This window comes from Desmodus rotundus, chromosome 11 (genome assembly GCF_022682495.2).
Source record: "Desmodus rotundus isolate HL8 chromosome 11, HLdesRot8A.1, whole genome shotgun sequence".
Classification (NCBI taxonomy): domain Eukaryota; kingdom Metazoa; phylum Chordata; class Mammalia; order Chiroptera; family Phyllostomidae; genus Desmodus; species Desmodus rotundus.
In genome coordinates this window covers 33142286-33167975 of record NC_071397.1, presented here as the reverse complement: position 1 = coordinate 33167975, position 25690 = coordinate 33142286, and the positions used below count along the sequence as shown (strand labels likewise).

The window sequence follows — 25690 nt, the reverse complement described above, 5'->3', positions numbered from 1 at the left end:
AACTATTTCAAGTAAGAATAGTTAGGTTAACCACACAATGAAAAGTGACTACACAAATGTTACACTAAAATTTATATAAATAATTTACATATTTAAAAATTCTTCAAAAATCCAGCTAAACATGCTTTTTTACAATATAGTTTTAAGGCCCTTTTTAAATTTTATTTTTAGCATGCATTGATTACATAGTACTATAATATTTAAAGATGAGTTTTTGAGATCAGTAGATAATGTACATTTTCTCTCTTTTTAATGACTAAAAGGCAGTTGTATTTTGTTAAAGTAGTAAGAAAAATGACTTATTTGGGCTTAGCAAGAAGAGGTGGGTTACTTAAATAGGTGGGGAATGACAACTTGGGAAGCAAAATGCTAACATAAACCCTTTAGACTTTTTTGTAGGTGCCATGGTTATAGTTTTCATGTACATGAAGCTAGTTTTGAATGTTTTAGGGGTGCAGGTGGTGGGTAGAATTTACTTCTAAATATTTGCCATCATTTGCTAAAACAAAGAGTAGATCTGGGTAATTCACGAACAGGCTTGAGAAAGCTTAGGTGGTTGGAATGGTATTTGGGATTCTGCTATCCTGAGTTAGTGTATAATGCATGAAGACAACTTTGTAGTGTGAGGAGCATTGTGTAATTTTTCTCCAGGACTTCTTTTTGTAATGTATAGAGCAGAGGCTAACATGGCAAGAGGTGGGAAAATCCATAGCTGGTAACATAAGCTCCTGGAAAAGAAAGCATTTGAAAATATGGATGTGGACAAAATAAAGTGTCAAATCTTGCTGTTTTGTTTTAATGTTCTATTGTTTCTCCTATGATGATATTAACTGACTTATATTTTTATTTTGTAGCTTGTGCACTGAGGATATTGGGATTATTCTCTCTTTCCAAAGCACCCTAGCTTTGTATCAATGTTTGTGCTTGTTGCCTCTACAGCTCTCAATTTGTATATTTGTTTGCATACTTCTTCTAAATTGTCTCTCTTCTCTCTTGGTTTTTTTAAATGTGCAGACCTTACCATCTGTATATGCCTGAGTGTTATACATAGCAGATGATTAAGGAGTTAATGACTATATAATATAATAGTTATCAGGCTTTAACACAGTTACATTTACTTTAAAAAGGTCTAATTTTAAGTTTGTTCCTATTTCTTCATAATATGTATAGTAGTTACCTGGGAGCTTAATTATTTTAAGATTTCTTGGCTCACTAAAACCTTTTCTAGCTTATACATTTTATCAGTTCATCTGACACTTGTCTGCTAGTGACCATGGAATATCACAGAAACATGCAAATCTAATAGTTAGATTACATTAAAATTTTATTAAAATTATTAACACCTTATAGTTCGATGGCTGTACATTCTCACTTATTTATTTCAGGTCTTGAGTTTGTGAGCCCATTCAAATTGTAATGGTAGTTTAATTTAAGTCTCCAGGGTCTATGACTATGGCCGGGAAATGCAGTCAAGATGAAAAAAAGATTTGCCACTGAAATAATCATTGGAGGAATTGGTGATTCTTATGACTGTTATTGGAAGTTGGTAAATCACATGGACATATTTTCAGAGTCTCAAATTCTAAAGCTGTAACACAAACAGTTAGGCAACACTGAGCTTATGGGGGGGGCAGGTGCATGGCTAGGAAGCAACCCTGCTAAGAATTTGCTCCTCACTCTGCCCTGTCTCACAATTGCCATGTCAGGGATGGAGTGTCTCACCAGAGCTGAGGCAGACATTGTGTTGCTGGTGGACGGATCATGGAGCATCGGCCGGGCAAATTTTAGAACAGTGAGGAGTTTCATTGCTCGTATTGTGGAGGTCTTTGATATTGGCCCCAAAAGAGTACAGATTGGTGAGTATGACTGTGTTCAAAACATTTAAGCATTTTCATTGTGCTGTTTTATATACGCTAATGCCAGTGGTGTTATTTTAGCCCTTGCCCAGTATAGTGGGGACCCCAGAACGGAGTGGCAGTTAAATGCTCACAGAGACAAGAAGAGTTTGTTGCAAGCGGTGGCAAACTTACCATACAAAGGTGGCAATACTCTCACAGGTGAGTCAGGACGGTTTGGCTCGATTTTAGCTCCTGTCCAAGCGTGTGGCTAAATAATGATATGATTGATTCTCTTTTAAAAATCCCACCAGGCATGGCTTTGAATTTCATTCGCCAACAGAGCTTCAAAACCCAAGCTGGAATGAGACCTAGAGCTCGAAAAATTGGTGTTCTTATCACTGATGGAAAGTCACAAGATGATGTTGAGGCGCCTTCGAAGAAACTCAAGGATGAGGGCGTGGAGCTGTTTGCTATTGGTAAGCACTGCTGAGGCTAGCGATGCTCTCAGCACTGCAAAAGCTGAGGATGTTTTTGTAGTTGAAAATATTTTCTGAAGTGTGAAATAAACAAGCACATTTTCCCTATCATATAATTTATCAGATGATGTAATTATCCTTGTAATGAGACAAAATTACATGTCTTCTTGGACGAACGTGATGGCTCAAGAGGACAAATGCATTCTTAATAGGAATCAGAAAAATTCCTGTTTGGTTTTCCATGGCCCAGTCTTTATTTTTGATATCCATATTTTACATTTCAGAAGGAAACATTGCAGAGAGACTTTTTTTTGGTGGGATATTGGTGCTAGAAGCACTTAGAAGAAGTTAATTCAGAATAGCTTTCAGTTTACATTATTTTTTATTTGATCTTATTTTATAAGTCTAGGTAGACAATCATTTTATTATTGAGGAAAATCATATATACATTCTAGTTAACTGATTATACAGGGTAGCCTGTAAAATTTTTGCTTCACTCCATTATTTTTTTTTCTGAGAAGTGCTTTTAATTTGTATATATCAATTTTTTGAGGTATTAAAAATGCTGATGAGTCTGAGTTAAAGATGATTGCATCGGATCCCGATGATGTCCACGCATTCAATGTGGCAGATTTTGACTCACTCTCCAGGATCGTGGATGACCTCACCATTAACTTGTGTAACAGTGTCAAGGGTCCAGGTAAGGTTAGCTCAGGGTTTCTACCCTCAGAACTTTGGGCCAGACAATTCTATCCTATTCTATTCTATTCTATTCTATTCTATTCTATTCTATTTATTTATTTAAGACAAGTACGGAGAGAGGAAGGGAAGAAGTGAGGGGGGGGAGAGAGAGAGAGAGATCAAGATCAATTTGTTGGTTGTTTTTCCATTTACTTATACATTCATTTGTTGATTCTTGTATGTGCCCTGACTGCAGATGGAACCCACAACCTTGGTGTATCTGGATGATGCTCTAACCTACTGAGCTACCTGGCCAGGGCTGGGCCAGATAAGTCTTATTTTGGATGGGGGAAGGGATTCTTTTGTGCTTTGTGAGATGTTTAGTAGCATTCCTGTGTCCTGCCCACTGGAAGCCAGTATCATCCCCTGATCTGTGACAACAAAAAATATCCTCAGAATTTTCCAAATATCTGCTAAGGAGAATACTGCCCACAACTGAGAATCATTGGTTTAGTCCCTGATTTGTTTCTGATGATGTCAACCTAGAAATGACTTCCAGCTTATTTGAGGACACTTTTAGTTGTATGTACCTGCACATAGACGCACACCTGTGCATAAATGGTGATTGGGGAAGAGAGATTCTTTTCTGGTGTATACACATTTTCTTATAAAGCATCTTCACTCTATAATTACTGAGCTTCTATTAAATGGCTGTTCCTAGATTTTGTTTTCTAAAGTTTGATAACTTTTTTTTGGTTAGGAATGAAAGAGGGGTCTTATATCTGATTTGCTTTGCCTCACCTGGAGATGACCAAATTTGATACTTTGCACTTGTAACCCTTAAATATACAGGGACATTACAATTTTAAAGTGTGGACTTTTAGAAATGACATAATCTTTCTTTACCTGGGAAGAAACTAAGACTTAGAGAAGTTAAATTACACAGGGTCAAGTGGTTAAGGATGTATTTAGAGGTATTTGAAAAGAAAAGTAGTTCTTGAAAATGAATTAAGATTTAGAAGTAAAATTATGGAACTGAATTTGTAGTGACAAAAGCCAGTGCAAAATGATTATTCTCCACATAAATCACAGGACAAAACATAGTAAGCACCAAAATTGAATATTTTTGGAAAATTAAATGTATTATATTATAAAAGTTTCTTTTAAGTACTTGTAATAGCAATGTGGATTATGGTGAAGGTGGTCTTTCATTATTATCTTCAGGTTTTGGAAAGGTTGGAATGAACTTAACCAATAATGTGGTAAAATGGTTTACATACTTGGGTACTGGGATACATTTATTTGACTGCTCCTTCTTGAGTTTCTCACTCCAAACTTTTGCAGATTTTATTTTTTTGGATTTTGAACAACAGACTGGCCTTTTCCCTGGAGAAATGGACCAGCCAGGAAAACAGTATTTGTAGGCTTCTGGCTCTGGATTAGCTGAGAGAGTTGTAGTTTTATTTAGTTGGAGAAAACTTTGAATAGGGATGAAAACATCTTTTATCTATTTTCCTTTATTTTTTGTCAACTATGTAAGAGTTGCATTCATTCTAGTTTCCCAGACAGTAAAATTGGTTGATAATTTTGTAGGCTTGATTATGACCCAAGTACAATAAAGGTTAGGATACTAAGAATGGAAATGCTTTCTTGAGCTTTGGCTTACAAAGAAAGTAGAAAAAAATTTATATGAGAATAATTTGCCATGCTCATGGAGTCACTGGCTTAATTCTCTTTAAATTTTTATTTGGTACATCTTTCTAGTGGTGATATGGAGCTTAGTATTTCTATGTTCATTAGTGTTTATTCAGATACTGCTCTGCATTAGTCATTTCACCTGTATCTACCCACAGAGAACGCAATCACAGAGAGTATGATGTTACAAAATTTTTAAAAACATAGCTGTTTCTCTCTTTTGAGTGTGAAAGTGGTTAGTTTCTCTTACCACTGAACTGAGTCCTGTAGGGGAACTGATCATGAACAAGAAACCAATTCTGTTCTCACAGACTGCAACCTGAATATAAATAATCCAAATGATAATGAGGGCAGTGAACTTGGATGGTACCAAAAGTTATGATAGAGACAATGGACTTGTCAGGTCCCAAATCCTTATTTGTTGATTATAAATTAGGATTTATATGGATTATAAGTCATTAAATTTATTAGATTATAAATTGATTACAAGGCTAGAGAGAGGAGAAAGTATCCGGAGGATGATTCAGAGGTTTGAGACTAGGTGACTGGTGAACTGGTGGTACCATAAGGAAGAGTGGGATCAAGTTTCAGTGAAAGAAAATGAGCTCAAGTTTGAATTTTCTGAGGCTGAAGACCCCTCTGGGCATCCATTCAGAGACATCTTATGGGCAACGGTCCTCTATAATGATTAACTGTAGCTACTTAGTATGTGAAAGGATGTGTGTACAAGCTTGATTTGGAAACTAATAACGTTTCAATCTAATTTCAAATTTTATCACCTTGATGTAATAATGAAAAAAGTGTATGCACTTTATTTCCACATGTAGGTGACTTGGCAGCGCCTTCTAACCTAGTTATTTCTGAGCGAACGCATCGTTCTTTTAGAGTGAGCTGGACACCTCCTGCTGACAGTGTGGATAGATATAAGGTGGAATACTACCCAGTCTCTGGAGGGAAACGCCAAGAAGTAAGTAGGCAACACTTACAATCCCCTTCTTCCCGATGTTCAGATTGGGTCCTACTCATTAGGGCTCTGGGAAAATGTTGGGTTAGGAGCAAGAGGGAGGTAGAGTGCAGGACCAGTCAACAATGGTGCTTTCTAGCTCACGCGAGGCAAGTACTTCCCTTTGGGCTTAATTAAACGAAAAGGGCTCTGCTTAAATTCTTATGATTTCTGAGAGTTGAAGAATATCAGTATGATTTTTAATTAAAATTTAATTAGAGGTTGCTTGATTTGTTCATGAGTTTATAGTTAGAGTCATAGAGTTAGAAGGGAACATTAAAGATGATCTAGTTTTACCCACTCTTTTTACAAATAAGGAAACAACAGTTGGGAGAATAAATTATAGGAATTGTCCAAGATCTCGTTGTGTAATGTGGTAGTTTGCAAAAACAGAAGACAATGGTCTTATTGAAACATAATTTCTAAGCTCATTGCAATTAACTACTTTGTAACTATAGTAGAAATGAGGCAAGTTATTATAATATGTTGTTATTACTTAAAATTTTTTTCCTTTAGTTTTATGTGAGCCGGCTGGAAAGTAGCACAGTACTGAAAGATCTGAAGCCTGAAACTCAGTATGTTGTGAACGTGTATTCTGTAGTAGAAGACGAATATAGTGAGCCTCTGAAGGGCACAGAAAAAACCTGTGAGTCAGATTAAAATTAAAATATTGTTGTTTGTGTTTTTAAGATAAAGAGGTGATGACAGCCCACGTGGGATTTTGTCAGTCTTCCAAGTCGTTCCTTTATTCAATATCCATTCAACAATTTACTGAGTGCATTCTTTGTGTAGGTGCTCCATAAATACATGGTGGTTTGCTGCTCTCACTGGCTACTGCAGGCAAAGTATCTTTCATAGAATTATTCACTTCTATAATTCTAGAAGTGAATTATAGAAGTGAATAATGTGGGGTGGGGGGAGTGAGACTAAGGTTAGGAAGAGGAGCTATACTGAATGATCTATCTTCATTCTATTGATGGCCAGATGTTCCTGCTGGCAGAGATCTCTCCATTTTTTTCTTTCCTGGCCTTTAGCCTCTGGCCTTTACCAGAGACGTTCCAATGGCTTTGACTTTGAGTAGAGCTTTTAGGAGAGATGTTCTTCACTCCTATTTCTGGTCAGGTTTCTGAGGCCTTATGAAAATCCCATCTTCTTGGCTGGGCTCCAGGGGAAAGGGGGCCACTTGTAAGGGAAAGGAGTGGGTATCACTCTCTCCAAGGCAAGAATTGACTCTACTTACTGCTCAGTTCTTTAGGTCTTTATCTCTTTTCTATTTGACCATAGGAGGTAAAAAAATAATGTATTTAATAATAGGCAGGATTAATTTGATGATTCCTTACAAGTTTAAACTCAATCTTTGGACAACAAAGAGAAAGCTATATGGGTATTATGTGAAGAGGAAACTGTAAACCGTTTACTCTGCCCCATGAGCTTTACTTCAAAAAGCCCATAAATTCCCTAAATTCCAGTTATTCATGTATGGCACTCTCAGTTAAAATTTTTCTTAATATAAAGGTGAAATAAAATACTATATTGGTTACTTATATATGAAATTCTATGATTAAAGAATGAACATCATCAAATTAGAGATGTTGCAGAAAAACAGACTGAAATATCAGGAAGTTGGCATCTATTTTGGCTTCCATGTGGACTCATAGGAATAATATTTGAAATTTAAACTTTCTTCCTCCTGTGAAATAGCTGTAACATACAGTCCTGAGTATGAGGTAGCTATGAACAATGACATTGTGTTTTTTGGGGGGAAGAGGAAACTCATTGATTTCTCATTGATTTCCCATAGCAACCTATTCTTTATTTAGCATGTACAAATATCAATAACTAAGTAGGAACCAGTTAAAAAATGAGCAGGAGGACAGGAATTAGACTGATGTTTGTTTTGCATTCGAACAGTGCCTGTTCCTGTCGTCAGCCTGAATATTTATGACGTTGGTACCACAACCATGAAGGTGCAGTGGCAGCCAGTGGGAGGGGCTACTGGCTACACTTTGTCCTACGAACCCATCAACGCCACAGAACCGACAAAAGCCAAAGAGGTGGGAGACATTTGTTTCTTTTTTTGGTATTCCTGAGACATTACAGTTTTAGAGTCTTCATTAACTGCAGTTACTTATGAACTCATTTATAGTTTACACAAAAATGAGAAAAATGGAAAATTAGATTTGTGGCCTGTGACCCATTTTAGAAAGCTTTAGCATGAAAAAGAAAATGCAACTCAGAAAAATGAAAAATAAAAGTTGTGTTGTAATCTAGTGGTTACAGATGGGCTGTGATTGGCTGTCCCTGGTAAGTGGAAACGTTTGATCTGAATGTCTGATCTCCCCTCGGCATGTCCATATGCAGATGCGTGTGGGACCAGCAGTGAACGATGTGCAGCTGACTGACCTCTTTCCCAACACTGAGTATGTGGTCACAGTCCAGGCAGCCCTGCATGACCTCACCAGTGAACCTGTCACTGCTCGGGAAGTCACCCGTAAGACGTTGCCAACTTTCCTTCTTTTCTACTGCTTATAACATTCATTCAGATTATTCTTTTACCCAGTGATGCTAACTGTAATTTAATTATTTGTGCATAAATTATAGGGTTATTATTTATGGCAATCAAATCTGAGAATTAAGATGAACTCTAGACTTAATGGCAGCATCTCAAATTGATTGTAGGATTTACATTTTTTTTCCCATTTAACATGCCCAATATTGAAATGTATCTTACAATCAATGTTGTCTTACAACTGTTCACGGACAGATGCATATCAGGGCATAGAACATAAAATAATATGTACTTTACAACTGATGTTGCTGTAGGTCCATGGAATACAGTTGTTGAGAATGGGAAGTTGGGTGAGTGTAGTTTGCAAGAAGTACTCTGTTTAAGATCAATATGTTTCAAATTTTTATTGAAGTAGAAACTCTGTGGTATATATGAGCATCTGTTTCAATTAAGTGAATTAATCAATTAACTCAATCCATAAACATTGATCATCTATTATACTCCAGTCACTGGGCACCAATGAATATAGGTAATGCACCAATAAATAATACAAAGCAGCACAGAGTGCATGGATTCAATCCTAGTTTGCACCTCTCTTATTTGGGTGTTGATCGGCCCTTTTTGTGTTTCCTGTATGTTTCACTAGCATTTTTCTTGAAAAGTGACAATGATTGCACCTAGGACCTTTGCCTGACCTAGCTGAGAGTTGGGTTTCATGCTTGTTGAAGTGGGAATGCTGGGATAGATGACTTGGCTTAAATTTGGTGAGTCTCAGTCCAATTTCTAGAGAAATAAAGAAGTTGGACGGAATCTCTAAGGGGGAAAAGGGCCTGAGACTGAAGCATGAAGGGGCAGAAAAAAGAAAGAGCCCCTCCTGGGTGGGGCACTATAATCATCTTTTATATGTTAGACCCTTTTGGAGCTGGTGCTTTTGTGGAAATGAATCAGTGGCAGATGGAAAGAGTTGGGAGCCTGCCAGGGATGAAGACATGTGTTCTGAGGGTGCTGGGAGAGGAGAGCCATAGTGGGTGAAAGACAAATGTGGCCGTGGATTAGGCTGTAGGGCTGGATCTCAACAGTGGAGGCAAGGAGCACAGAGAAATAGAAGCATTGAAGGGATGAGGTGCAGAAATGGAGGTGGAGAGAAAAATTCAGGAAGAGAGGTGTATAGAGTTTCAATGAGAGACAAAGGAATTGGCCAAATGGGCAGCTAGAAAGAGTGAGATATGTCTCATATAACAAAAGAAAACACACTCATTAGTTCTCTTTCTCCCTCTTCTTTTTAAGGTAAAGCTTTGTTTGTCTTGGTAAAAATTTATTATTTGTATTTTCTTTTCACCATTGAGGCTTCTGTGAATTTTCTTGTAAGTTTATTGTATGCTTACTTTTGGCTCATCTTCATTCTTCACTCTTGTAACCAGTTATTTTTCTATCTCATTCTTAGGGCAGCTTGACTGTTTTGATTTTGGTTTCTCTCTTAATCAATTTAAATATCTGACAAAGAAACATGAGTGATAAACTTATGGTAAATTATGATTTATTATAGCTGAGCGGCAAGTAAGAGTGTATTTAAATAGAATGGAAGAAACTAACATATAAGTGAGAAGTAGAGTTGTCATATAAATTTAAATTTATCCTATTTTTTAAAAGCCTACTTAAGGATAATTCAGCTCTACCTGGCAGAATCACAGTACATTTATCATTGTAACCATTATATTTTATTTTCCTGCATACCTTTAAGTATTCTCAAAACAACTTCTTGAAAGCTGGTGTGGATTCTTTAGAGCTTTGTGGTTGAGAATCACATCTGGACCTAATTTCTCATGCATCTCCAGTGCCTCTACCCACACCTCGAGACCTGAAACTCAGAGATGTGACCCACAGCACCATCGATGTCTCTTGGGAGCCCGCTCCTGGAACAGTGCATAAATATATTGTTCGCTACAAAACTCCAGAAGAGGATACCAGAGAGGTAGGTTGGAGATTAGAATACTAATTCTAATTGGTGGGTTTGGAATTATTTGTTTTCTTAGTAGGTTTAACAAAACAACTTAAACAAGTACGGTTGACAGCATGTTCTGGATACTGTCATTTTGTTAGTGTAGTGTTGGAAAATTATTACATTAATAAAACACTTTTTGAATATTGATAATATGTTGGACTGTCTTGCAATTAGTTAAAAATGTTTTGCTGTATGGTAATATTAAAAATATCACCCCTTAGCTATAGAATCTAGAGAGTATTTACTTTTCATCCAGATTACATATATGGTGCTCTGCATTCTGTAAATTACTAAAAAAAAATCAACAATGTTTCTAAAAATAAAAGCTAGCAAGGGGATGCTGGGGAGTTTGTCAGATAATAGGGAGGCAGGACAATTGGAAAGGACACAGGGAAAGGATAAATGTGTCATTAGAGGAGTGTCCTTTTGACAGTGAATGTTTTGAGTAGATGTTGGGGCAGAGGAGCTTTTTCCCTGACAACCTGAATCAAAGTGGGAAAAATATGAGGGGCTTCGACAGTGAATGGGTTTAAAACTCATGTGTGCTCAGGGCAGGAGCACGAATGTCAACCTCAGGGGCATTTTTGGAATATAGAAGGAGTTTTGCTAAGCACCCAGTTACTGACTGTGCCGGCCATTTGGATTACACGAAGGCTAATTTATCCAGGTACACCCATTCATGTCATCCTGGGTTTCCGTTTCAAAAGAGGTATAATGACCAGTGGGTCGCACAGGGTTCTCGTGCATAGCAAATGAGATAACCCACAGGACAACATCCCCAGAAGAAATGAAGCAGTGGTGAGAAGGGAAACAGGTGAAAAATGATTAGGTTGTTTAAGTCCACAGGCAGTCATCATTTACCCTGCCAGGTATGGCTCTAGTACACACTTCTTTTTCCACATATGAACTGTCTCCAGTTTCTGGACTTTTATGCAGGTTGGAAAAAATCGCTTTTTTTTTTGGTACCACTATTCTTATGCTCTTGTCCTGAGAGGTATAGTAAACAACAGAGAGATGTCAAAACTAAACCCTTTGTAAAAATAGCTCCACTGCTCTATTACAGGTAGAGGTAGACAGCTCACAGACCAGCATCCCTCTCAAAGAACTCACCTCACAGACCCTGTACACAGTCAGCGTTTCTGCCGTGTATGACGAGGGGGAGTCTCCCCCAGTGACTGCTCAAGACAAGACCCGTGAGTTGTGATTATGCTGTATTGGGTCATTTTGTTTCTTCATGCTGTTTTTGCCAGTATTTAATAATGTTTGCATTCACAGATGGTTTTTCATTAATTTTCTTCTCCCCTTCTACCTTTATGTTCATTTATTTTATAATTTCTCTTCTACTGTTCTATCAGCCTCTGTCACTAATTCATCTTCTGCATACTTCACTGGTGTGTGTGGGGTGGGGTGGGAGAGAAAAAGTACATTCTTGATGTATGTTGGACATTTTCTCTGGAAAGGTTGCATTAGTTACCGAATATTTTTGACATCTTACTATGTGTAAAGGGCTACCAGGGCAACAAAATGTAAGTATCTTTGCCATCAATAGTCCATGATTTCGTTCTGGAGATAAACTTAGTTGACAATACGTGGGGTTGTGCAAGGAAGGTGAGGTTTGTGGCACTCAGTTTGTATGCGTTCGGATTTCAGAGGAACGGGAGATGTCCACGGGGGGAGGTGGGGACATACAGAACACCCGGCCTCACCCCTCCTTCCCTGCCCCATTATGTTGCTTCTTCGAGGGACGCTTGTTTCTCTCCCTCCCATGGTACTTCCATAGAATTTAACCTAATTATTGTTTCCTGTCGGCCTCTTGTATCTATTCTGCTTTCCCTTCCTAAGGAAGGCAGAGACACACTGATTTTGTTTAACTTTGCATCTTCAGTGCTCGGCACAGTGTTCAGCCCATAATTTCCTAGTTAAATAGTAGTTAAATAATCAAGGTCTAGAGCCAGCAGTATTCCAAAGAACTATGATGGGAGTCCCATATGTAATTTCAATTTTTCTAGTAGCCACATTGAAAAGGAAAAGAGACATAAAATTAATTTTAATAATGTGTTTAATTTGGCCTGATATATCCAAAATATTATCATTTCAACATGTATCAGTGTAATAATTACTCTGTGACAATGAAACTAACCAGTGTAACTAATCAGTGTAATAATCAGTGTAATAATAATAATCAGTATAATAATTTTACATTTTTTTTATTATAAGTCTTCAAAATACAGGATCTATTAATTTTATACTTATAGCATATCACAAATTTGAACTAGTCATATTTCAAGTACTCAGTAGCTACATGTGGCTAGTGGCTCTCCTAGTGGACAGCACAGGTCTAGAGAATTTATATGACTTGCCCACCTCATCCAGTAATCTAGTGGTGGGACCAGTGCAATGGTCTGGAACTTTTGCCTCCTACACAGTGACTCCCTCACCAGAGGCCCACAGTGTTCTCCTTTAGTGCCCAGCTGTCTGTGCATGATCAGGGCATCTTGTGAAATGTCCCAGCCTGCTCCTTAACACCAGGCAGTATCCACGTGTGCGATTTTCTTACCATGTGATATCTCTTAGCTATTTCAGTTGCCTTCTTGACATCAGTTCTTACCTGGTAAGTAAGGGTAGTGGTAGAGACAAAAATTGGGGCAAGGAGTAGACTGACAGCTTTGCATAAACATAACATGAGTAGTAAAGAGAAAAAGAAGTCAGGAAAAAAGGCTAGTGGAAGCAGGTAATTTAGTACAATAAATTAATACTTTCAATATAGGTTTTTAATCCTTAATATTTCCTAATAACTTAGATACATCCAAAGTGCATTCTTGATGTCTTGATGGCAGTTGTACTTGTGAAAGTGGTGCCACTCTGTCTCGATGGGCCTTTTCACTATAATTATTAGATACAAACTTTTGATGGCTCTGGGTGTTGTGTAGTTGGCTTTGGTTGCCAAGAGGCTGAGAAATAATTGACAGTGAAAGTTCAGGACTGGTGGTGGACTTTCCAAACTGCTTGTACTGCAAACTAACTAGAGTGCCTGGTGAATGGAGAGGTTTTTAATTGGGATTTCAGCAGTCATCAGCGCTCGTGCTTTTTCTTCTCTTTAGACAGCGGCAGTTACAGTCTGCTTCACATTATGTGTGAGGTTGGTGACTGCAGGAAAACTTGTGCATGGATTTCTTAGATCATAACATTCATGGACCATGAGGGTTCATGCACTCTCTGATATTACACGCCAAAGTTTCTGCTTATGTGTTCTGCTCCGTGCAAGAGCCCTTGGTTTTCATTAGATTCTCAGCAAGATGAGATGCAAAATGATTAGGGACCACTGATTTAGAAGAGTATTACTAAACACTACCTTTTTAAATAGAACATAAGTAATCACCTATAAAAATAAAAGTTAATAATCACCTATTATATCCATACCATGCTGCCAGTTTTCAGACCTCTCTTTTTTGTATTTATCTTTTGAATGAACTGAATTGGGGAGATATTTGCTTCTGGGCAATGTTTTCAGCCAGTCTTTCCATGTCCATTAAAATAAAAGAAAGCAGTTTTATTATACTAAGTTAAATTTGTAGATCACATTAAAAAAATTAGTCCTGCCTTTTCTCATGACAGGCACAGTGCCAGCCCCAACAAACCTAAAGCTTACTGATGTAACGACAGAGAGTTTCAGAGGAACGTGGGATCACGCAGCTTCAGATGTGTCTCTCTATAGAGTAACCTGGGCACCTTTTGGAACCTCAGATAAGATGGAGGTAGTGTTAACTCTCCTTCCCTCTTTTCTCTCTATCCTTTTTTAGTGTCCCATTCAATGTTAGGAAATCTTGTCTGAAATAATGTATTATCTGTGTTGCCAGAAAAGCATCCTTTCTTACTAGTTGACATTTCAGCTCATGGAATGAGTCAAAGCAGGAACATTTGGCTAAATAATGTCAACAAACTGCCATTGAGTGTACGATACACATGTTGACGTGGTTTGTGTGGGTTTCTTTTCTCTTCCTCTTTCCCTAAGACCATCTTAAATGGAGATGAAAATACTATGGTGTTTGCAAACCTGAACCCGAACACTCTCTATGAAGTTTCTGTTACTGCCATCTATCCCGATGAGTCAGAGAGTGATGACTTGAGTGGCAGTGAGCGCACACGTAGGTGTTCAGCTTTCAGGTTGTTGTCATTTTAAAATTAATTTAAAAGTAGAGCTATAGTGATATTAGTAATATTTTCCCAAATTCTTTTTTTAGTGCGTTTGATACCCGCAACAACACCAGGTAAGAATTTAATTTGCTGAATTGTATGAATGACCAAATAATGAATAAATGAATGAACAAATAAATGAGAAGTACCTTACAATGCATTGCCAACAGGCGTTTGGCTTTTAAATTGTAAGGTGTTGATTGGGACTTCTTTTAAATAGGACTTTCCTGGAAAAGCTTCGTTTAGAGTTTAGAGTTTACTTTTCCTGGAAACGTATTTGTTAAAGAATTATTCAGGATTCAATGACCAATTTAGTTCTAAACCTAGAGAACTATTGATTTCTGTGGGAACAGTGCATATCTTGGGGGGAGGCATTGCTCTGTGTGCTTACTCTGTTTCTCAACAATCTTCTTTCAGCTCCCAAAAGTGGCCCCCGAAACCTTCAGGTGTACAATGCAACATCTAACAGCTTGACTGTTAAGTGGGATCCTGCTAGTGGTCGTGTGCAGAAATACAGAGTCACTTACCAGCCTTCAACTGGTGAAGGCAATGAACAAACGGTAATTTGTTTTGTAAAGACTATTACTTGGACAAATTCTGCCTTTTCCTCTTCAAACTTCCTTCACCCACAATATATAGTTAATCATACGTATTATTTTGAGAGTTGTGAGATTTACTGTATGGAGTAGAAATATTTGACTCCATCCTTGGTGGAGACTCAGATGACGTTCTCATGGGAGATGAGTGTTGCTTTTCGTAGTAGCTTCACAGTGTCAGGTATGTGCCTCAATGCATCCACATTCCCCTTAAAAAACTATGAGTTGGATTATCCATGAAGATATCTGGATTTTTTGGGGGGTGGTTTCTAGCTATTTATTTTTAGATCATGACCAAGAAAGAAAACATCTATAGTAAGAGACTAAATGCAACCCACAAATAGAGGCTCGGAGATAGTTATTAAATGAAATATCAAGCAATTAAAATTTTACTCATTTAAGCTAACTACAATAGATTACCTGTTGTGAAATTTTGTCCAAGTCCTAATAACCCATAAAAATATAGTCTTCTGAAAGAATATTCTTTTCCATCTCACTGATTACTACAGGTAATCTATATCTGGATTTTTGAGTCTATTTAGATTTTCAATCCATATTGCTTTACCTTAATTAAGTGCTGAAAGTCTCCTAAACTCCATTATTCCCGTTTTTCTCCTTTTGCATGCCATAAGTGATCTCTTAGATCTGGTGTTTCCAGATCCATGTGCCTGTTCACTTAATTCATAGTATTTGTCATTTTTATATTTATCTAAATGGAGATTCCTGCGAAAGATGCTAGGACTATAAACTCAGCCTTCATCTTTTTATCTTCCCTGTCTTCCTTTATTTAACAGAACCCTTGTCCCTTCACCTTGCTTACTTCTGTTGTCTGTCGTCAAACTTTCTCCACCTTTGTTTTTATGAAATGTGTGACTAGAGCTGCGCACATTATCCTAGCTCACAGAGTGCTATGATTTTAACACAGATGGGGTGATGCTTTTGGTTAGGTTCGGTATTTTGTTGACTTTTTTGGGGGGTGCTATAATGTTTCCTCATGTAGCTCTAGAGAGATAGGAGCTATTAACTTTTAATCATGTGACTTGCTGAGCTCCAGTAAGTGGGTCTTCCCTCCAAGCAGTTTAGAGGAGCTAGCGGAGGTAGACGCTGGCTGTGGTTAAAGGTCTCTGAAAGTACATAGTAGTAAGTGGGTTTAGCTGAACCAGAAATCTTCCCATCCCCAGTGTGACTTTTGAGTTGGTCTTTGAAGTTTCCATAGACCTTGACTTAGGTGGTTTGATACATTTGGATTGAGAATATGTCTCAGTTAAATAAATTATTATTTATATATGTTAAATATATTATTATTATCATGAATAGACTAAATATCAACTATAATCATCTGGCTTTTTACAAAAAGTAAGACATATTTGATGAATTGATATTTTAATGACAGAAACAGAACTTCTTTTGCCTATGCCAGGCCAGATTTAGGTAAAAATACAGTGGGGTAAACTTGACCTTAACATTTCTCTCCTTAGTGATACTGACCCTCTGACTGCTGTCCAGATCTCTTTTACTGTCTCTCAGCTATTTATTAGAATTAGATGGAGTCTCATAACTGTATCCCCTGGAAACTATTAGCTGATGATCCCTAAGGTTTGTTATTGTTAGGGGCCTTTTCATTTCAATGCTAGTCCATGACCTGATCAAAGTAATGAATCTCTGATGCTAGAATTATCTTGTACAGTTGGATGGAAGAAATAGGCAGACACCCTTCTGCTTACTCATAAGGCTACCTCTATTAAGTGGTTGCTTTCAGATTTGTTAAGTATCAACTGGCTTGTACTGCCACTGATATTTTCTCTCATCACCGCAAATACTAAATTTATTAAAATTAGCCACTGTAGTTCAATTTGCTTCTATTAGGATGACTACAGTGATTCACTGAGGTTTCCTGTAGAACTTGAAAGGACGGGTGCAATGCTGGAAGCATCTGGACTGTGCTAGCACACCCAGCCATCCACATGTACACTCATTGTGGGCAGCATGCCACTTTCATGTGATTTTAATTAGTGTGGCACAAACATCTGCATTCGGTAAACTGTTAACAAATCATACAAATTTTCTTTCAACAAGATAGCTAGATGGCCTCAAGCAAAGAATAAAATACTGAAACCTCTGTAACTGGAGGAAAGTGGAAAAGCATCGTACCACATGGAGATGACTGGGAGCCCCTGCCTGAGTGTCCTGGCAAAGGGCCCCGTCACGTAGTGTGCACGGCTACTGCCATTAGAGTGGCAGTGTTTGGGGGAAACACCGGAAGCTTTAGATCTTTCGCTGAATCATTTTAATGTGTTTTCAAAGCAAGTAAGAAACATCTGTAAGAAAAAGTAAGAATTATACCGAATGGTGCAGAACCTCTAATATTATGTAAGTCTTTGCTATCTTAAAGTTCGTTTGTAGCTCACTTATGATTAATGCCTTCATGGGAAGAGATCAGTGAAATCCTTTTGGGTGAAATTTTGCAGTGCTGGCAGCGAGCAAGTTGAAATATCTTTTTGAGGTCACCAGTGTAAGGCTTAGAGGCTTTTTTTTTTGTGATTTAAGGTGTATAATTTGTATTTAAAATTATACCATATGACATCTTTAAATCTTCACTGTGGTGTGTACGTGTTTCCAGATCTTGGCAAGGGTCTCAAACGGCTCCCTTGCAGAAAGAGCTTTTTCTAACAGACTAGGGAGATGGAGAGAACAAAGTTCACGCTTTTTCCTGTTTCACTCAAGATCACAATAGGAGGACGACAGAACAGTGTGCTCCTGCAGAAACTGAAGCCTGACACTCCTTACACAATCACTGTGTCGTCCCTGTACACTGACGGTGAAGGAGGTCGGATGACGGGAAGAGGCAAGACGAGTAAGTGAACCCAGACTCCTGTCGCTTCTTAGTTATTGCCTTTGGAACGTGATCACATCTTTAACTGGAAACACTGAGGTGACACAGAGTTTTGATAATCTTTAAAGATACGTTTAAAAATAATATTGTTTTTAATATCCTTGCTTGGAGTTAACTGTCTCTTTGTGGAGAAAGACACTTACTATTTTCTAGAATAAAAAGAAAATGCTCTGAGTCCAGAATGTCTTGTGGAGAGACGAGACGTGTGCCGGATTATTGCAGTTTTTCACTTATTCACTCCTTCAGCAGATCCTTGTGCAGTGCGCACTGTGGGGTGCCTGCTATGTTCTAGGGGTGAACCACTGAACCTGCGCTTCGCATGTGCTTGGCTGTGAGGACCTTACTGTGTGTGATGTGATTTCTGTGCATTCTAGAACCTCTGAATACTGTGCGGAACCTAAGAGTGTATGACCCTTCTACCAGCACCTTGAGTGTTCGCTGGGACCATGCAGAGGGAAATCCGCGTCAGTACAAGCTCTTCTATGCACCAACGGCAGGTGGTCCAGAGGAACTGGTAATTATTTCCTGTAGTGAAACATGCGTGTTTGTTTAAACTGTAGCTGAATGATTTAAACATGGAGCTAAAGGGATTAACTGTTTTGTTTTAGCATTGATGAAGTTTATATTCATTTAACAGAACTTGATAGAGAGCAAGTTGTTGTCTTGGTGCCTGGGTGGTAAGGGGATTGTGGGGAATTGGGGCTGGAAGTGATCATTCCAGAAGTTCTGCTGGGGGAGCCTAGGGTGAGTGTAGGGGTCTAGAGGAGTCTTCATAACCTCTTATAACAGTTTATATGGGGACATTATATTCCAGTAGTACAGAGCTTGCTTCTTGTCTTGAGTTAGTATTTTGAGTATTCTATTGTTTGAAGTATTATTTCTTTTACAAGTTTAAAAAAAAAATCAAGGGCTTTATGTTTTATTAAAATCTTTAGGTGCCAATCCCTGGGAATACCAATTATGCTATTCTGAGGAACCTGCAGCCAGATACCCCCTACACTGTCACAGTAGTCCCCGTTTACACTGAGGGGGACGGAGGGCGCACCTCAGACACTGGAAGGACGTGTAAGTAAGCAGGCAGGAGAATCTAGCCTTTTCATTAACAATTTTTCTTTTCATTATAAAGACCATATAGGCCCACTGAAAAAGTTTGGAAAATTCAGAATAATAAAATAAAAACATAAAAGTTACTCATAATTCACCTGTCAAACACTACAAACTGTTACTATTTTGGGGTATGAAATAAAACAAAATTTATAATGGCATTTGCCTTCTGAAATGATAATTTCAAGATTTATAAATGTGTATACAATAGTTAATACCCCACTTTGGTTATTATCTTTCACTGACAAAAATTCACTGAACTTTGTGCTTTATAAATTTGTGCAAAGCAGTGTTTTGTAATTGACGTTATAGTGTGAATTGTTGAAATTTGTCCCTCATATTGCTTGATTGCACATTTCTCTGGTTTGCTGAAGTGTCTTTTGGCATTAAAAATCCGTGTGATTTTATTTGTCTTTAACATCTTGAAAACCAGTTTATAGTGGTTTTACAGTTCTTTGTTGTGTTGCTTAAAGGCTTTTGCGCATACTTATAAATATTTCTTTGCCTTCCTTTGGTAAGATTAGCGGTCTAGAAAGATGATGTTATTGACTAAACTATAGTTTGGGGTTAATACGTGGGTTTAGTTTATGTTTTTCTAAGTCACTATTGGGGCAGATAATTGAGATACAAGGATCTTATTTCTCCCTCCTTTTGCTTTTAATTTTAATCATAGCAGAAGACATTCATAAAATCGAAAACACAATAAAATTCCTCCTCTCTGTCTCTCCATTACTGATGTTGGAAAACTGAAGCATCTTTTCCAGTTTTTGTTCCTTATCCCTTGTCCCTCTATGGTCAACCCAGAATTACAACATTTATTAGCTTGTTTTTATTGGTAACAACTTTGCTTCCATATAGACAAAGGCCATAATTGACTAACACTGGGTGAATTTGGATTTGGATAGTTTAAATCCACTTTTGCATGTAGATAATTAGAAGTTTAAGGAGGATAGTGTTTTATGCTTTTACAGAGTGTAAGTTCTGGAGAAGTGATAACAAAAACTCAACATGTATAAACAGACTTAAGAAATACGCATTGACTTTTCCTTTCTCAGTGGTGAGAGGATCGGCGAGAGACATCCAAGTGTACAATCCTTCACCCAACAGCCTAGATGTTCGCTGGGACCCTGCCCCTGGGCCTGTGCAGCAGTACCGCATTGTATACTCTCCTGTGGATGGCACGAGGCCCTCCGACTCTGTAAGCAACGTTGTCTCTTCGACTCAGCAAATGACTTTTGTAGGTCCTACTGTGCCTCCTGCCATGGCTGCTGGCCCAGAACAATAAGCCAGTTATTGGTGTGGCACTGAGTCTCAGGAAAACTTCATTTCCTGGTGAACAGAGGCTCGTGTTTGTGTCCTGCTGAATAGTCTGTAAGAATTCAAACCACAGACATGCCAAAGAATAATGATTACATGATTGGTTTTGATGAATTAAGGCAGGAGTATTAATTATACAATTAGTTAGCAAAGCTGAAATTTGGGGGAAAACTCAAATTAGCAATGTGAGTTCAAAATGCCAGGAACAAATGCAAGTCATTGCTAAACCCTGTTAATATGGGCTGGTGTTGTAAAATCCAGATGTCTTATTACAAAGCTGTCCTAGAGCATTCCTTTACTGGCTTGTACAAAATGCCATAGAACTATTCAGTTTTGTAAGGAAATTAATAATTTAGAAATCAGAAATTACTAATTTGAGTATGACAGTATCAGAACACTTAAAAAAGTAAATTTATAGACTAACTTTACTTACAAGTCTATAAAAATAAACAATAACGGTGAACAAAGATAAACAAATGATGAACAACTCGTGTGGTTTGTAAGAATGTTGATTTGCATGTCCCTGTGTATGATAGGACATATTCAGACAACGTTGTCCTTATCCATTGCATAGAGCTGCTCTCTCTTGTAACATAGAATTTCTCCCCCACAGGGTAGAAGTCTCTTATGTTTATCTAACATTCAGGAATGTTCTTCGAGTTACTATCATGAGCACTGGAGGTTATATTTGAGAATCTTTACAGTAGACATAAATGGGAGTGTGAACTAACTTTGTTTGGAGAGGAAGTTTCTGAGGATAAATTGCATCTAATCATGTGGGTTGGGCAGATCTCATGAAGAAGCACAAGTAGTTGGCTTTTGGCATGTCTGGGCTCAGCTTTTTATTATCAGAATTATTGTGCTGACTAATAAAAGACTTGGTAAGCATTTGGGTTGTCATCAGGCAGAATTTGGCACTTCCTCCCCTCCAGGTTGTGGTGCCAGGAAACACCCGCACAGTGCACCTGGAGCGGCTGATTCCCGACACACCCTATTCCGTGAACATCGTGGCTCTCTACTCAGATGGAGAGGGGAACCCCAGCCCCGCCCAGGGCCGAACACGTGAGGCAGAAATCCTTTCTCCACCCCATTTCCTTGTAACTCAGTGGCATGGCTTCTTAAGTGAGTGAGCAGTGGGTGGTGAGTGAGAGGTCGTGAGAGCTTTTGCCCCCTTTGTGCAGGTGAGGCTGGGTCTGGACACTCCAGGTGAAAGCTTTGGGTCCATGTTTGCCCTTTGTGCTGAGTGAACTTTATTTGGTCATATTGTCATTGTGTTAAGGCCTAAGTTAAGAAGGGGTTTCTTCCCTCCTGGCCTTCAGTAGTAGGTCTTCTCACTAAATAGGTACCTTTCAAAGATGAGGGCTTGGCTTCTATGCTTTGTTAATCAGGAAGTGATTATAGTGGTTAAAATAATCCTTTTTTCCCCCAGTCTGTACATTTAGGTTCAAATCTAGTTCTGTGTCACTGGAGTTCAGCATGTAACTGTAGCTCTGCAATGTAGCAGTTTCTACAGTTTATGTTTTCACATTGAAACCATAGAAGATGTGTATTTTATCATAGGGAATAAACAACCTAGTGAGTGTAGAAACACCTGAAAGTAACTTCCTTAATCTGACCAGGGTAAAATTCTTTTATACCCCTCCCTCTGTCCCATGTCTGTCATGCTCACAGGCAGGCACATAACTCTATTGTATTTTATTCATTTAGTACCACGAAGTGGAGCAAGAAATCTGAGAGTCTTTGGGGAGACCACCAATAGCCTCTCTGTGGCCTGGGATCATGCCGATGGGCCAGTTCAGCAATACAGGATCATTTATTCTCCCACCGTCGGTGACCCGATCGATGAATATGTAAGTCTGTTCTCATTTATGTGAGCATTTTGTAACAGGACCTGGTTGGAGGGTGAAATTAAGTTTTCTCCTTTAGGACTGTGCTAGGGTTAGAGTCAAGTTCCTGGCTCGTGTGTGACATGACATTCTGTATGACTTTGTCTCACATGATATTGGGACCAGAATGTGCCTAGTCTGGTCTCCCATACCACAGAGAATCACTGTTTTGGGGACTCACTTTTATTCTAAAGATAGCTTGAAAAACTATCTTATCTCATAACATGCATATTTCTAACCATCTAATTATACCATAGGAATTAAATCTAGTGAAGCATGATACCAGTTATTCTGAGCTATCCAAATTCAAGATCAAATGCTGAGATTCTTCACACTTCTTATCATATTTTATCTCTCTAGAACCAGATTTGGGTTTCTTATAGTGTCCTCATTACCCTCATTATGCATATCCATTTGTTATGAATGGAAGAAGTCCTCACTTTCTTTAAAGTTTAGTAATAGTTTAGATAGTGGAAGATTACACACAATGTTGATTGTAAAGCTGTTTGGTCTGTGCTTTGCAACCATTTTACTACATACAATCTCTTTAATCATTCTCCTTCCCTTATCCCTATGTTATAAAATATTTCCTCTACTTAATATAGTAAGCTTTAGTTTAAGCCCTCATTTTATCAGTTAGAACCATATGTGATTGCCATGTAGTGTTTCTGATCAAAATGACAGAAGCAGTATTGCCACACTTAGTTTGCCAAAGCAAAGACACTCATGCTTTAATGTTTGTTCAGCCTCCCCACGTGCAACTATGCAATTTCCCTTCTCTTTCCGAAAACAGTACAAATATAATTTCTTCTCCCAGTTCACCACTTGTAATCAAGGAACTCTGCTCTGGGAATCACAGGCATAAGTTATCTGCAATCTATAACATTCTAAAATCACCCTGTTTATAGAAGTAAAGCTTAGGGTTGAAAGAGAGATTGAGAGATCTGATTTGTTTCCTCTTCATGGAGGTAGTTAAATGCATTTTCCATTTCTTCTTTTCGTCTTTTCTCACCTACTTAGTATTAGCGAAACTGATACCCATATTTGTTGAAGGAGTATACAAAATCATAACATGTGCTGATGAGAGATGCAGGGGCAAACATACTACCGAGCGGGGCAGCAGTCATACTAGGCACATTCTGAGGTGTTCCACAAGTTACTGCTCTTAATTTTTACGGTGTCTTTCAAGGTGCTAAGTCATACAGCTGGTAAATGGCTAACCTGAGACTGGAGCCCAGATCTGTCTGACTCTAAAACCATGCTCCCATTCTGCACACAGGCTGTGCGGACATCGCCTTGCCACGAGCTATTGTGCAACAAGAGGAAAATATGAAGAGAACATTACTCTTTTTGGGAATACATAAAACAATATTGTCTTTTGATCTGGAAGCCCTTTAGCTGATAATAAATGTATAATTTAACTTCCCCTGTAGACCACAGTCCCAGGCAGAAGGAACAATGTAATACTGCAGCCCCTGCAAGCTGATACTCCGTATAAAATTACTGTTATTCCTGTTTATGAAGATGGAGATGGTAGCCATCTAACAGGAAATGGAAGAACTGGTAAATGTCTTATGCCTTTTATAATCTTTAAATTTTACCTTTACCAATGCAATTCAAATGCTACACTAGTATTTCATTAACATTTATATTAGACCTTGACTTTTGTTGAAAGGATATGAGAACAGGACTTGTATTTTAAATGTTTAAAGGCCCACTTAAAGAAGAAAAAGGAGAAAAATTCCGTATATTTTGCTTTGCTTGAGCTAGTTTTATTTCCCCTTCGGAAAACCATTGCATAATCTCTGAATCTTGTTTTAGTTTGTGCGGTATCCGTTAAGCTTGTAGCTGTTGACTCAGTCAGTTTAGTAACGGCAAAAAACACTTCATCATGAAAGAATCTTAAGTCATAAATAAACGAGATGATTATAATTTATCTCCTCTCTTTACAAATTTAGCTTTTTTAAAAAAAGTATTTTTCCTATTGTATCCAGTAATTTACAAAGAATTGCCAATGTTCAGGCCCCTTTTCTAGCCTGCACTGGCAGCAATTTCCTATGGTTTAGAGCAGGGGTCCCCAGCCTCGGGCCAAGGAGTGGTACTGGTTTGGGCCTCTTAGGAAACAGGCCGCACAGTAGGAGATAAGCTTGAACGTAACACACTTGAACCATCACGAAACCATCCCCTCCCAACCCTGACACCAGTCCATGGAAAAATTGTCTTTCATGAAACCGGTCCCTGATGCCAAAAAGGTTGGGGACCACTGGTTTAGAGCAAAGGTTCTCCAGTTTGACTGCTCATTGGAATCACCTGAGGAGCTTTTAAAAATGCTTTTCCTGGGTGCCACCCCCAGAGTTACTGATGTAACTGGTCTGGGGTGTGGCCTGAACCTGCTGATGTTCTAATGTGCCCAGGTTGAGAGCCACTGTTCTAGCGTAAAGACTCGCTAAACTGTAGATCTGGTTTCTGTTGCTGGTAAATATTGGCATCCTTTTCCCCATTCCATTCAACACGATTTCAGGATCCTTACTACACTCAGGTGCCCCAACTCTTTTTGTGCTTAAATGACCTTGGCAACATGACAGAATTTCGGAGAGGTAATGTATGAATGCTCTTGGGAGAAAACCAGGGCTAGACTTGTTTCAGGTCAGTGTCTCAAGGCCAGGAATTTATATTTATTAATACCTCCTGTCTCTAGGACTGAGGCAATGAAGATTTAGCTTAGTGATTTTAATTTAAAATAAATATGATTTAATTTAACAACTTCCCATTTTTTACTTCCCCTTAGGTTTTAGAATATATTTTGTTACTTTTCTGGGGAAAGGTGTTTGGACTAGATAGTCTCTAAATTGCTTGTTGGCTCTAATAATCTGTAATCTATAACATTCTAAAAGTGGAATGGTTTTTTTTTTAAACTTTCTATCATTCTGCATCATATAAAACACCAGCTCTGGAAATCACCAGTTTCTGAGTGTATGTGAATTGCAGTTTGATTTGAAAACACCCCAAGCTTTCTGTTGAACATTCCAGTATCTCTGTTTTCTGGATAAGAACTTATGAGATATTATAAAGTTTCTTTCATGGTGTTGTGCTATCAGTCCTTATAACCAATACTCAGAAAGCTCTGTGCTCTCCCAGTGTGTCAATGAAAGGTCGGTGATGTGTGTCAATATTCGTTTGCAGTGGGACTACTTCCGCCTCAGAACATACACATCTCTGATGAATGGTATACAAGATTCAGGGTGTCCTGGGATCCTTCACCTTCTCCAGTTCTTGGCTATAAAATTGTATATAAGCCAGTGGGTAAGGAAGCACTTTTATCATCATAGAAATGCACTGAAGAGTTTTTTGGGTATGAGGGTGTTCTTCGTTGCATCCCCTGTGATTACACTCTACTGACAATTCAGTTATCACATCAGGTCCTCCTTGATCAGAGGTAATGTTTCTGGAAATAGTATTTTAAGCCAATGGTCTAAAGTATTATTACTGTGGGTGT

At 38.3% G+C, this 25690-nt stretch overlaps 1 protein-coding gene across 3 annotated transcripts in view; it reads left to right on the top strand.

The window, feature by feature from the left end:
* Positions 1-25690, top strand: part of COL12A1 (collagen type XII alpha 1 chain) — a 110450-nt gene that overhangs the window by 43387 nt on the left and 41373 nt on the right. For all 3 annotated transcript variants that reach the window (XM_053913968.2, XM_053913969.2, XM_071219713.1), the window contains 22 exons: positions 1707-1856; positions 1938-2057; positions 2150-2314; positions 2868-3014; positions 5518-5657; positions 6210-6339; positions 7605-7747; positions 8055-8184; positions 10038-10178; positions 11272-11397; positions 13820-13959; positions 14217-14349; positions 14446-14472; positions 14816-14958; positions 17719-17848; positions 18262-18401; positions 18823-18952; positions 20047-20189; positions 21241-21370; positions 22016-22158; positions 23628-23757; positions 25378-25497. In XM_053913968.2, coding sequence (XP_053769943.1) covers positions 1707-1856; positions 1938-2057; positions 2150-2314; positions 2868-3014; positions 5518-5657; positions 6210-6339; positions 7605-7747; positions 8055-8184; positions 10038-10178; positions 11272-11397; positions 13820-13959; positions 14217-14349; positions 14446-14472; positions 14816-14958; positions 17719-17848; positions 18262-18401; positions 18823-18952; positions 20047-20189; positions 21241-21370; positions 22016-22158; positions 23628-23757; positions 25378-25497 — 2901 coding nt within the window. The remainder of the gene's footprint in view (positions 1-1706; positions 1857-1937; positions 2058-2149; positions 2315-2867; positions 3015-5517; positions 5658-6209; positions 6340-7604; positions 7748-8054; positions 8185-10037; positions 10179-11271; positions 11398-13819; positions 13960-14216; positions 14350-14445; positions 14473-14815; positions 14959-17718; positions 17849-18261; positions 18402-18822; positions 18953-20046; positions 20190-21240; positions 21371-22015; positions 22159-23627; positions 23758-25377; positions 25498-25690) is intronic.